Genomic DNA, 13,964 nt, shown 5'->3' on the forward strand with positions numbered 1-13,964 from the left:
TAGAGAATTCCAAAGATTCACCACCCTCTGAGTGAAGAAATTCCTCCTCATTTCAGCCTTAAACGGCCTGTCCCTTATTCTGAGACTGTGTCCCCTGGCTCTAGACTCACCAGCCAGGGGGAACATCCTATCTATATCTACCCGGTCACGCCCTATAAAAATTTTGTAAGTTTCAATGAGATCACCTCTCATTCTTTGAAATTTTAGAGAATACAGTGATAAAGTATGACAGTGCTTTAAAATATCTCAGCAATCACAAGATTTCTACACCTATGTTCACAGCTCTGGCTTCTCAGATCTTTCTCTGGAGGCTTCTGTTTACTTTAGCTCTGAGAAGCTACAATCAGCCTTAATCAATGAAGCATGGTGAACAAAATCAGTCAACCAACTAATACAATGAAACACAGATCAATTAAACCATTGAACACCACTGTCATGATAATCTTCATGCTGATGTTTTGAAAGGCCTGCTTTTACCCATGGACCATGTTGCTGGGAGAGGTGAGAGAATATCCTGGGGTAACCCACTATTCAGGCCTCCTCTCTTCTGGGAAGTACTGATTCCACTCCTCACTTCCTCTTCACTTAGGTATTCTTTACTTTGAAATAATGATTCAGCCATCTGGCATCAAACAACCACCCATTGTTACTCATTAACCCCCTTGTGGCGCAGAGGTAGTGTCCATACCTCTGGGCCAGAAGCTCTGGGTTCAAGTTCCATTCCAGGACTTGATTACCATGGAAAGGGTGTTTGTAATGTGGTCAAACAGGTTGATTATCAGCCTGTAAATCCTTCCAAATGGCTGATGGCAGGTGGTAGAGCAGGAGAGTTTGCTGGTCAGCCATACTGCAGAAGGCAACAGCAAACCACTGCAGTACTTTGCCAAGCATAATCATGGACCAATCCAATGGAAGTCCCTGGTTGCCAACGCCTTCTGAGGGCATGGTACCTGAAGGAGGAGGAGGAACCCTTCAGGATTGTCCTGGAGTGTCTAGGAATGAATGATTAATCTTCTGGATTAAAAGCAGACAATGCTGGAAAGACTCAGCAGGTCAGGCATCTTCTGTGCAGAGAGGAAACAAAGTTAATGTTTCAATTTGATAACCAGAACTGGAAAAAGTTAGACATTTAACAGGCTTTGGACAGTGCAGGTGCAGGGTGAGGGGGCCATGAAGGCAAGGGAAGGTCTGTGATGAGGTGGGAGACAACAGAGATTAATTGACAAAAAGGACAATGATGTAAGACAAAAGGGGATGGTAATGGGAACGTAATGGGTCCAGAGGAGGTGTAAATGGCAATAGCAGAATTATCACCCAATAGCTGTATCCGAAAAAATACGAGCAGTGGGTATGATTGCATCTGGCGGTGTATGGTGTGGGCATGAATCACAGAAAGCGGTGGGAGCAGTGAGTCTCGGGGCGCTGAATAAATGCTGCTAAATTTCTTAACTTCTCCCAGCTGAAGCATTCAGGCAAGATTTTAACAAACTCAAACCCATTCACTAACAGAGTTAAATTTGGGTCTTTTAACTCAGTTTCCCTCTCCGCAGGTGCTGCCTGATCTGCTGCATATTTCTGTTTTACTTTTACACTTTCAGCATTGCAGCATTTTTCTTTTGCATAAATCTCCTGATGGTTTGTGGGGTGGGGGTGCGGTGGCCGGGGGAAATCGTAGAGGCATTAAACGAATAGTACATTTGCTCTATAATTTCCTGTGATGCTGCTCATTTATATTGTTATAAGCCTATTGAGAATGAAGAAAGTGCTGCTTGACCAGGCAAGGCAGCTGTGGTGAGACATCATATGTGACTAAAAACTATGGCCATGGTGCATGAATAGTGGAGGAAGTAACCTCTGAGTCAGAGATTGTGGGTTCAAGTTGCACTCCAGAGACTTAAGCACATAGTGCAGGCTGATACTTTAGCACTGCAGCGGAAAGAGTGCCATCTTTCAGATTCAGTGTGTGCCTTCTACAAGATGCACTGCAAAAACCTGCCAAGGCTGTTTGAACAGTACCTCCCAAACCAGCAACCTTGACCATCTAGAAGAACAAGAGCAGTCGATGCATGGGAACACCACCACCTGCAAGTCACCTGTAAGTCGCATGCCACCCTGACTTGGAATTATATCACCACCTTCCTTCAATCTCTCCGGGTCAAAATCCTGGAACTCCCTCCCTAAGAAAACTGTGGGTGTACCTACACCGCAGAGAATGCGGTGGTTCAAGGCAGTTCACCACCACCTTCTCAAGGGCAATTAGAGATGGGCCTAAAAAATTCTGGGCCTTGCCAGCCCCTGCCCTCTCAGGTGGGCATAAAAGGTCCCATAGTCCATGTGAAGGAGAGCTGGGCTAGCAATTCAGAGGCCCAGGCTGATACTCTGGGAACACGGGTTCAAATCCCACCACGGCAGATGGTGAAATTTAACTTCAATTAATATATTCTGGAATTGAAAGCTGTCTCGCTAATGAAGACCATGAAATTATGATCGATTGTCGTAAAACCTCACCTGGTTCACTAATGTCACTCTAGGGAAGGAAATCTGCTGTCCTTACCTGGTCTAGCCTACGTGTGACTCCAGACCCATAACAATGTGGTTGACCCTGATGTGATTCCAGCTGAGGTTACCCCTGGACAAGCCTGATCCCAGAGTGGAGCCCAGCTTGATAGATCCTAACTTTTATTTCTTTGTTTAGATACGTGGAGAGTAGCCACTGAACAAAGGCCCAGGGGTCAGCTGATGAACATTTAACAGAAGAATGAAACATTTATTCAACATAAAAAGATAAACTATATTACAATACTCCTTCATCCACAACTATACCTTTACAGATGTATACAGATTTGTAAGGGTGTCACAAGTTACAAAAGCCATCTTATACACTAATATACACAATAAGTACACAGCCCATGTAAACCTATGGCACCCTGTGGTCAGACACACCACACTCTGAAACCAAGTGACAGATGCTATGGATCTCTCCTCAACTCCCGCCCTGACGCTTGTGAGTCAACCAGTCTCACTGAATTCTGCCCTTCACCCAAGGGTTTCCAATCTCCACTCTCCAAGACCTCACCTTAGAATCTTCTCCCAAACCAACACTTTCTCTCAGTTGTCTTCCGTAATGGTTCACCTCCAGGGTTTCAAACTCTCCTCCTGATGTTCCTCTTCACTAGGTCACCGCATGCATTCAAGCTGTCTTCCATGCACTCTCTCTCACCAACTCAGAGTTAACAGTACACCACTGTTTCACATGCCCATAGCAAAGAGTTACAGACCTTCAGTTGTCTCTTTGGACTTCCTTGCCTCTTGCAAACTGTTCTCACTTTAAATCTGCTTTCTGCAGCTTTTGTCTCTTTAAATCTGAAGCTTGGAGCCTTTCCCTCTGCTTCTCACTCTTAACTTCACTTAACAGGACCTTTTCCAGGTTCCTGTCCTTCCTTTGACTGGAAGGTCACCTTTGGACTTTCTCTTATTCCACTCCCCTGGATTTTTGTGGTTTTCCTTCGCTTGGGACTTACTATCTGTCCCCTTTCAGGCTGCTTCTGCTTCACAGCTGCTTTCAAACCAACTGAACTCAAACAGCTTCTAAAAAAAACCCTGCTGTTTCTCTTCTTCTGTGTGTGTCTGTGGAAGTGACCTGCTTCTCTAGGCCCCTGTTGCTAGGCAACAGTCCAATCTTTCTACCCTTGTATGTTTACTTTCTCTTTAGGGGTCGTAAAACTCTTCATTAGAAATGCAAGCACCTTTCTAAAGTGAAACTAAAATTCCATTTGATCTTTCTTAACACACAGATACAGAAATATAAATCAAACTTAAACTTTAAAGCTAAAACTCATTCCTAACACCCACAAATACCAATATAGCTTACTTAAACTCTCTCTATTTCCTCACAACCCTTACTGGTCTCTGAAATGGCTGAGCAAGCCACTCAGTTCGAGGGCAATTGGGGATGGGCGACAAATGCTGGCCTTGCCAGTGATGCCCACATGCCCATGAAAGAATAAATAAAAATGGAGGTTGCCTGGTGTTCCAGGCAGCACTTATCCAACAAGTGCTGATGTAGATTGTAATTTAATCTTGGTGATCGTGTGACACATTTATTGGTATCTGTTTTGCTCCTCTGGTCAGTTGGCAGCTGAAGCTCTGTAGAAAATGGCAGCATTATTGTCCACTCCCCAGCCAATTAAAGTGCACTGTATCTGAAAATTGTTTTGTGGGAAACCTTGAGCTAATGATTGGCTTTGAGCTGATTTTTGGGCTGCTGTTGCGATATGGATGGTGGGAGGTTTCTATTCATAAAACTCCACTTTTCCTTTGAAATTCTGTTGGTACAGAGCAGCTTTGGAGGGAAGGAAACATGCATCAGGCTTTGGAATCCGCACTTACCAGGAGATGTTTCAGAAGATGGAGGACACCTTTAAATTCTGCGCAGAGTGCAAGAAGCTTCCGGAAGCTCTGCCAGATCCCAGAGCTCTTCGACGCTGTAAGAGGTAAGTGACAGCAATTGAGGGAAGGATGAATCCTGTTGAGTGACTCAGGTCAGTGTATCGACTAATTGGTAACTTGCGGATTCCCTCCCTTTCTGTGACCATTTCCAATCTCTGCCGTGAGTGATTAGGAAGGTGCTAACTGGGAGTGAGACACTGCTCTTGAAAGTGGAATCACCTAGTGGCCAATTTAAAACAGTTGAAGCCAAGCAAAAGTATTTATTCATCAACTTGAGAATGGAAAACCTCATGGAGAGATCCACAGGAACAGAAAAGAAATAAACTTCCAATGGGCTGGGGAAATCAGTCCCATTAAAGTGATATTACATTGTCCAATTCATGTTACCTTTCTCCCTCCACAATGGTAATGTGTGAATCATAGCAAGATATTTAAAATTAAACTACTTTTTTTAACTTTCATGGGAAGCGGGCATTGTTGGCAAGGCCAGTATTTGTTGACCATTCCTAATTGCCCTTGAACCGAGTGGCTTGCCACTCCATTTCAGAGGGTAGTTAAGAGTCAATCACATTGCTGTGGGTCTGGGGTCATATGTAGACCAGACCAGGTAAGGACAGCAGATTTCCTTCCCTGAGGACATCAATGAACCAGATGGGTTTATATGACAATCTGGTAGTTTCATGATTATTATTAAAGAGACTAGAATTTTATGTCAGCTTTGTTAGGTCAAGGCATTGCCCTGGGGCATGAACCAGAAAATGACTGTCATCCAATTTGTTCAGTTGAAACAGGCACAATGTGTGTACATATTCTTATTGTCTGCACACACATTGTACACACAATGCACACATATTGCACCTGTTTCAACTGAACAAAATAAGCAACAGGCATGCTCTGGTGCATTCCCCAGGGCAATGCCTTGACCAATCAGAGTCAACCTGCCTGGTTTGAGTTTAAACAAAGCTTGGCAGTTAACTCTAAATCATCAGCTAACTGGTGCATTCTCCATGGCAGCGCCTCTACCAATCAGAGTCCACTTGCCAACCAATCAGCACTCTGTCCTCATGAGCTACAAATTGTTGTTCCCTTTACATTTGATATCCTTGTGAATGTCCTGATGAGTGCAGGACAAAAAGCTTCGACATGTTTCTATTTTCAGTGACGCTCAAGTTCTGTGCTACCAAACAGCTATCAGATTTATTAATTGAGTTTTAATTCCCCCAGCTGCCATGGTGAGATTCGAACTCATGCCTTAGGAATTTTAGACCAGATTGCCGGGTTTCTAGTCCAGTAATGCCACTATGTGTATGATTTAGCACAAAGGCAGCAGGGGCTAGTTTGTTGCAAAACCTAGAAAACTGTTAATTGAGCAAAGCCGTTGAAAGGTTGCAAATGACTCCGATGACCATTTGGAATTGCAGGTGCCAGAATGTCTATTACTGCGGAACAGAATGTCAACGAGCGAGCTGGCCAGTGCACAAGAAGTTATGCAAGAAATTAAAATGGGTCGCGGTTGACAGGCTGGTTGAGTGGCTGGCGTTCACAGGTATTGAAAAGTCTGTTCAGCATCGTTTGAATTTTTGACGCAAGCCCTAATTCCTTTCCACGCATAAATCAGGCTGGGAACGACAGTTTAACTTCTGCCAGTGTTTTGAATGTTAAGGAGATGGAACGTTCTGGTCACTTGGCTCCGAAACGCCTAGAACATTGGCAAAAGAGCCAGATGGAAGATAGGGAGATTTTTTTTTTTGAAGCAGTGAGATGTTTTAACCTGAAATAACAACTGCCTGGAACTGGAGTGGAAGCAGATTCAATGGTAATTTTCAAAAGGGAAATTGGATAATTGAAAAAGGAAGTAAAAAAAAAAATGCTGGGCTATTGGGGGAAAGCAGCAAGGAGTGGCACTAGTTGGATAGCTCATAAAGAGCTAGCACAGAATGATGGGTTGAATGGCCTCCTATGCTGTATGATTCTGAGATAATGGTGTAAAGTATCAGGTTTCTATTTGTTGGCACATTTTGAATGGTACTTTGCGAATAAAGACTAACTGGTACAGCAAGACAAGACACCAGTGCTCCAACATATAATGCCACGAGGCGCGAGGTTCTACGTCAACACCTGTGATGTCCCCTTTTATTGACTTACCAGTGATAGAGCCAATACAACACATTTTGCCCATCCAGTCTCGAATGTTCTATCGAGGGACACAGTGAAATGGTTATTGCCCATAGCAATCGAGGGGAGGGAGGTAAGCAAGTCAGCCCAGCCTATTCCTGTACCTCTTAGCAACAGTTTGTAAATGATATTAGTAGAGAGCATGAACTGGTTGCCTGCAATCATCTAGTCATCCAGGGAATGATGCGCAACTTAAGGAGATTTATAGTAGATAGTAAATGGAGTGGTGCTAAGGTGCTACAATCAGGCTCAGGAGCCTGGGTTAGGATTCTCCTCCCATTAGATAAACTGGCCATAGCTAGGCACCACACAAGGGAAACGACCACATGGACAAGGAACTGGTGCGGGCTCGAGCCCGTGAAACCAGACGCCGGGAAAAGTCCATGGCTTCTGGAGACCGGCAGTGGAAGTGGTCAGGGTCAAGTGGGGAAGGAGGGCCGGGGAGGAGGGCTAAAGGAGCACCACCCAGCCCGAATGAAAAATAAAATTCCATGATCAGTAGAAACAAGTGGCGTGAATCCTTGTCTCTGCTGATGAGGAATCCCAGGAGCAGTAGACGGGAGTGGGGGAAGCCAATAAATCATCATCCGAAGCATTTGAGGCCTTCTTCTGTTGGAAGTGTATCAGCTCCCCGGTTTATACAATTCCAGAGGACAATCTGGATCCAGGAACTTGCTGCGCGAAGAATTCCAGCTGTTAAAAAATGAGTTTCAGCCAGACTGTCAGGAAAGGTCAAAGCAAAATTAAAATAATTCCCTAGAAAGGGAAGATCAGAGGGTGAGTCAGCTAGTTTAAGAGTGTTACAGACAGGGGATGGGAGTTAAATTGAAGCCTCAGTTCTCTTTCATTCTGTCTGTCATCAGTGTGGGTTTAATGTTGAAAAGGTAGAAGTGTGTGTTTCTAAACCCCCCATTTTTGTGTGGTCAATTTAAAAGGTACCAGCAGCAGACTTTTGTGGGTTTAAACAAAAAGGATTATTTATTCGTATACTCACCCCGAGAAATCCAAATGCTACGTCAATCACACACCACACACAAACAAAAGGATGCAATTAAAGAAGGTAATGCACTTCTGCAAATATTAAACCAAAGGAATAGTTAACAGTTTGAGAGTCCAGTGAAGAAGAAAGCTTTTCCACTCTGGAATTGTATTTGGGATAAGTTCAGATAGATGGGATTGGATATCTGGAATAACTGCAGGGTTCCTCCTAAGATAACACTGTTTAGCAGGTCATGCTGCCAGGCGTTTGTGGCTGTTGTATCAGGAGGTCCAATTTCTTTACAGGTGAACTCAATTCTGAGTCAGGCCAGGAGGGGCTTTTAAAAGACGTTTAAGCGTCAAGCATTCTTTGCAGCTGTTGTGTTGTCTTGTTATTCTGCAGACTGCCCCAGGTCTCTTCTGAATTCTGGGATAAAAGAATTTCAAAATCAGGGAACCAGTTTCAATCACATGACCAACGACCATTGATATACAATAAAAGGTAGATGGTGGTCTTCAGTATCAGTGAACCAGTTTTGGTCACATGTTTACCAATATAACGTAAACGTGTGGTCTTTCATACTTAACTTGTGGGTAACTGGTTTTGTCAGCTTTTCTTTGTTGCATTGCAAACCTGGAAATTTAGAGGAGTCCATTGACTTTATGTTTTGAGGTAAGCTTCAACAATGGCAGGCGTAAATTCCACAAAGGAGTGCTGTTTAGATATGTCCATTCAAGGGGGAGACCTCCACCCTTTATGATTCAATTCAGAACTTTACGGAAGCTTGATCGTCTATGCTGAAGTTGCAAAGGTCAGCTGACCCCCTTGGCAGCCATCTTGACAGTTCATCAGTGTCCCTTTTTAAATAGGTAAAGGCAGTTCCAGAAGCTTCCACATGAGCACAGTCCGTTTTTAAAGTTATGAAAATGACATGCCTTCACTGGGCATGACAAGAGTAACAGAGGCTTAGGATCAAGTTGATTGTCCACCCCATTGGGAGGAGATTGGTGTGTGGGTGTGGGAGAGTAAATCATTTAACTTTTGAAAAAGTGACCACAATCAGTAACACTCATATTTAAAATCGGAACTGTTTGTTCATTGGAAGTGGCCCAGCTTCTTTTATCAGTTTTTGCCGGAACCTTTTGTTTGTTGGGAGGTCTTTCATTTTTAAGCCACACAATTAAATTTTATTCCATGTAATTTACGGTGCAGGTGACGTTCCTTTTCCGGGTGGAAACTGGAGGAAAGCTGTATCTGAGGTGAAAGGTTGGGATGTTTGGTTCTTGATGCAAGAGGACCTCGACACCAAACTAAATACGATTCTGAACTGTAAGTACATGAAGATATTGTGGGAAAATGCAGGGAAACCACAGCCTGAAGATGAGGAGCTTTTGGAATCCATCAGACGGGTGACCACTGACTTCCAGGCAAGGCCAGTTACCATCGGATTAGCCCTGCACAGTTTCGGCATTGACCCGTTGGAAAAGCCCATCACCATTCATGTCGTTGGCGCCTCTCACACCGAGACCCTTAACGCCAGACTTACAGACTATGATGAGCTTGCCCATATGTTTCCAGGCAACGAAGGGATCGAGGTTGTCATGATTGGGCCTGAGGTGGTGGCAGGACCGACTCTCCGACCCCCCTTGCAGTCTTATGCCGGCAGGAGGCAGGTGTATCTGAGCGGCTGGAAGGGGCTGTACCACATGTATTGGGAGACAATGGTGGAGTCAGGGCAAGCAGCTTGGCCGAGTTTGGTAGTAGGATTTCATCCAGGTGAGCTGAAGCTTCTTCCAACTAGAAACTCCAGTAAAGGAATAATGTCCGCCCAAAAAATCTTTTGCTAACTTTCCTTTCTTCATTTGTTTGCAAAAACACAATTCTTGTAACATGCACTAACACATCCCTACGTGTAAAGTACATTTGCTAAAAGTGATGAGGTGCAGTCCAACCTCCCCAAACAAGAACAGATTTGTCAATTTTGTTTTTTTTCAGATACCACAAACGAGGCCCCTGATATTCCCCACTCATCTCCAAGCGTAACTTTGGCTGGGAATGAGTGAAAAATCCCATAGATGGTCCAGCAAACAGCCATCTACATAGTTTCCCCAGGATTCCCCACTGCAACTATGGGAGTCTGAAAGAATCTCTGAGGCATTTTGGTCCAGTGTTTTAAAAATAATCCATCCTAGCAGCATGTTTTCCTACATCTCCCAGTGATTGCTTACAAAGAAAGAACCTGCATTTCTATAGCACCTTGCACAACCTCAGTATGCCCCAAAATAAAAGTAAAATAAATAGTCATTTGGTAGTACAGAACTTGAGTCTTGTTGAAAAAAAGAGACATTTTGTAGAAGCTTTTCAACTTACACTGATCAGGCCAATTTGCAAGAACACCAATGTAAGGGAAAACAAAAGATTTCTTCTGTATCAGAAGAGGGTGCTGATTGGTTGGCAGGCAGACTCTAATTGGTAGGCGCAGTGCCATGGAGAATGCACCAGTTGATGGTGGCTGACAGTTAACTGCCAAGCATTGTTTGAAATTTAAACCAGGCAGCTTGACTCTGATCGGTCAAGGCATTGCCCTGAGGGATGAACCAATGATTGGCTGTAACTTAATTTGTTTAGCTGAAGCAGGCGCAATGTGTGTTTATGTTCTTTCTGTCTGCAAAGAACAGGGCCCCGTGTATTAATATATGTAGTTTACAGTACACGCAAATGCGCTACATTGTGAGCCTGACTGACAATCTTGAATTTGTTGGCAGCATAATTCAAGAATAACAGTATACATTTGTTGCTTTCCCTTACATTGGTATTCTTGTGAATTGTCCTGGTGAGTGCAAGATGAAAAGCGTTGACAAAACGTACCTTTTTTCAGTATAACTAAAATACTGCAGATGCTGGAGATCCGAAATAAAAACAGAAAATGCTGGAAAAACTCAGCAGGTCTGGCAGCTTCGAAGAAGCCATATCAGGCTCGAAACGTTAACTCTGTTTCTCTCTCCACAGATGCTGCCAGACCTGCTGAGCTTTTCTGTTTTTATGTGAGAATGTCACAAAGTGTTTTACAGCCAATTAAATATTTTTGAATTGTAGGGTACATGGCATCCAATTTGTGTGCAGCACAGAGTGACAAATTGCCAAGATGCCAAGGATGAAACTCCCTCCTCTTCTTCACAACAGTGATCTGCAATCTTTTACATCTACATTAGGTAGATGGGGCCTTGGTTTAATGTCTCATCCAAAAGATGGCACCTCTGACAATGCAGCACTCCCTCAGTACAGCACTGGAAAGTCAACCTCAGCTTTGTACTATGGGCTGTGACCTTCTGACTCAGAGGCAAGACTGAAACATGGCTGACAATAGTGTTGAACATTGTCAGAGACATGAGAACATGAAGGTGCTGCACGGCATGAGGATCATAGAATGGTTACAGCACAGAAGAAGGCCATTCAGGCCATCATTTCTGTGCTGGCTCTCTGAAGGAGCAATTCACCTAGAGCTGCACCTCTGATTTTTCTCTGTAGCCCTGCATATTCTTCCTTTTCAGATCATAATCCAATTCCCTTTTGAATGCCTCAATTAAACCTGCCTCCACTACACTCTCAGGCAGCACATTCCAGATCCTAACCATTCGCTGCATGAAAAAGTTTCTCCCCCCATCTCCATTGCTTCTTTTGCCAATGACCTTAAATCTGTGCCCTCTGGTCCTCGATTCTTCCACCAATGGAAATAGTTATTCCCTATCTACTCTGTTCAGACCCTTCATGATTTTGTACACCTCTACCAAATCTCCTCTCAACCTCCTCTTCCCCAAAGAAAACAGTCCCAACTTCTCCAGTTTATCCATGTAACTGAAGTTCCTCATCCCTGGAACCGTTCTCAAAATGAGAAGATAGGGAGAAGCTGTTCCCGTCGGTGGGAGGATCAGAAAGAGTGGGCGTAGGGAATTGGATGGCGCAGTGAGGTAAATATTGCTGTTTCAGCTCTGACACCTGACATCAGGCCAGTTCTGATTGGCAAACTAAAAGTCGTATTCTTGTGAAAGAACCTTGGACCATCTAAATCCAATTCACAGCACAGATGAGTTCAGAAGTTGCCCAAGTTGAGTACAAATTGCCCCCGTTTAGCATGCAAGATTTAGTGCTTGAAATGGATAATTAAGACCCTGCAGCGTGAACTTATCAAGAACATTGTGTTATGCAGCAGTAAACCCTTCCATTCCTCATTGGGCCGCGAAGCTTACCATGAAAGAATTGTTGACAGAAACATGATCTAATCCTGAGAACTGAGACACTGCAGCTATCTGGTTACTGGGGTCTGACAGCAATGCAAAAATTCATTCATGTCATTAAGCATGTTCGCTTACTTAGCCAAGATGACAGCTAGTGTCTCGTAACCTTTTAGAAGTTACACACAGACCAGTCTGGGCAAATGGATAAAAAGGAAAACCATCAATGATGAAAATCTAGGATTAAAAGCTGAAATACTGGCGGTGCATGGCAGGTCAGTCAGTACCTGACAAAAGAATAGATTGATATTTTGTCAAAGCCTGACCATGTGAGTTCTGATGAAACGTCATGTTTAAAATTTTAAACCTGCTCTGTTCATAATGGCATTTCCAAAACTTTCTATTTTTGTCTATCAATATGAAGCATCACTATGATACCTCAAAGAACTGCTGAATGATTTCTGCATTGGGTCCCTGTGAGTGATTAATAAAATATGCGAACAGGGAATAGAGAATCAAAATGCCCATCATATCCGGCAGCTTTTACTAAATTTACTCGGCCAGTTTCTATTTCCTGCGTGGATTTTTGAATGAATATCACTGAAATATTGACCAGGAATATTGTCACAGCTGCTTCTGCTCTGATGCCATAGCTTTACGCGTGTGAATGGGGTTTACTCCGAACTGCCGGTGAAGTTTGGAGTGGGAGCAGCTCCAAGGGAACTTCCACCCATTGGCGTCTTCAGAAACTCCTTCAAAAAGAAGCATGTATTACTTTCCAGATTTCCTTATCGATACTTATTCCCGATCCAGCATCCCTAAAAAAGAGCAGCTTATCTGGCCAGTATCATGTTGCTGTTTATGGGGCCATGCTGTGCACAAGTAGGCTGTCGGGCTTTCCACATTGCAACAGTTACTGCACATCTAAACTTTCATTGGCTGTAAATCGCTTTGGAATGTCCTGAGGTCAGGAAGGCATCGTAAGTATTTTTCCTTTACTCTCCATTTCTCAGAGGTTTGATTTGGAAGGTTCTTAAGGGCACAGCCTGGTTTCTTGCACGTGTGTCAAGTCTCCCGATGAACCAAAACAAAGAAATGGGTCTGTGAGCTTACTGTCCCCTGATGGCCCATCTTTATGTGAGAGCGCTGAATGTGAGCAGGCTGATTTGCAGCCAGGTGGTCTTGGCAAATCCATCAGTTTTCCTGTGGCTTTGCCGCTGGCTACCTGACCCATGAGTCGGCAGTCAGTGAGAGCAACGTGGCAGGAAACCCATGTAAACGCAGTTTACCTCAATCCACAACAACACAAGAAATAGGAGCAGGAGTAGGCCATATGGCCTGTCACGCCTGCTCTCCCATTCAACACTATCATGGCTGACCTTGGGCTTCAACTCCATTTTCCCGCCCACTCCCCATAACCCTTAATTCCCCACAAGACTGAATATCTGTCCATCCCAACCTTAAATATATTCACTGATGGAGCATCCCCAACCTGGGGTGGAGAACACCAAAGATGCAAAACCCTTTGAGCGAAATCATTTCTCTTCATCTCAGTCCCAAATGATCCGCCCCTTATCCTGAGACTGTGCCCCCATGTTTTAGACTCCCCAGTGATTGGAAACAATCTCTCAACGTCTACCCTAGCAAGCCCCAATCTCATCCAGATTACAAACCCAGCACCTTCCTAATCTGAATGGATCTATAATGCATCACGAGCTGTATTAACCTGTGGGCAACGCCCTCCCACCTATGCCCCCTTAAGGTGTTATGTTCGCCAAATAAATAAGCTTGCATTTCTGCTGCTAATTTGTGAATGGCTGCAACAGATGCAGAAGCTCATGGATATATATGAGATGTCATCTGAGTCCACAGCCAAAGTGGAGTGAGGACATCAAGCTGACAGGCCGTAATTTACTGTAGGTCTGAATTATGTAGCACATTCCCAAGGCTTTACAAACGTAATCTATCTACAGAATTGATGAGGCAGCTCCAATTGTGTTGACATCAGCCTAACCCCTTCAGCTCACTTGTTTCTGTGATATTAAATCACTTCAACTGTTAACATTGCAAGGCCTTACAAATGGTTAAAAAGGACTTTAAATTTACATCTTCACCATGAGCAGGCATTT

General features: G+C 43.8%; 1 protein-coding gene across 1 annotated transcript in view; it reads left to right on the forward strand.

Annotated features, from left to right (window-relative positions):
* mss51 (MSS51 mitochondrial translational activator) overlaps positions 1-13,964 on the forward strand; it is a 40,096-nt gene that overhangs the window by 15,354 nt on the left and 10,778 nt on the right. The window contains exons 3-5 of the mRNA XM_078559304.1: positions 4,338-4,493; positions 5,871-5,995; positions 8,816-9,379. Coding sequence (XP_078415430.1) covers positions 4,338-4,493; positions 5,871-5,995; positions 8,816-9,379 — 845 coding nt within the window. The remainder of the gene's footprint in view (positions 1-4,337; positions 4,494-5,870; positions 5,996-8,815; positions 9,380-13,964) is intronic.

Source organism: Cetorhinus maximus, chromosome 15 (genome assembly GCF_964194155.1).
Source record: "Cetorhinus maximus chromosome 15, sCetMax3.hap1.1, whole genome shotgun sequence".
Taxonomy (NCBI): domain Eukaryota; kingdom Metazoa; phylum Chordata; class Chondrichthyes; order Lamniformes; family Cetorhinidae; genus Cetorhinus; species Cetorhinus maximus.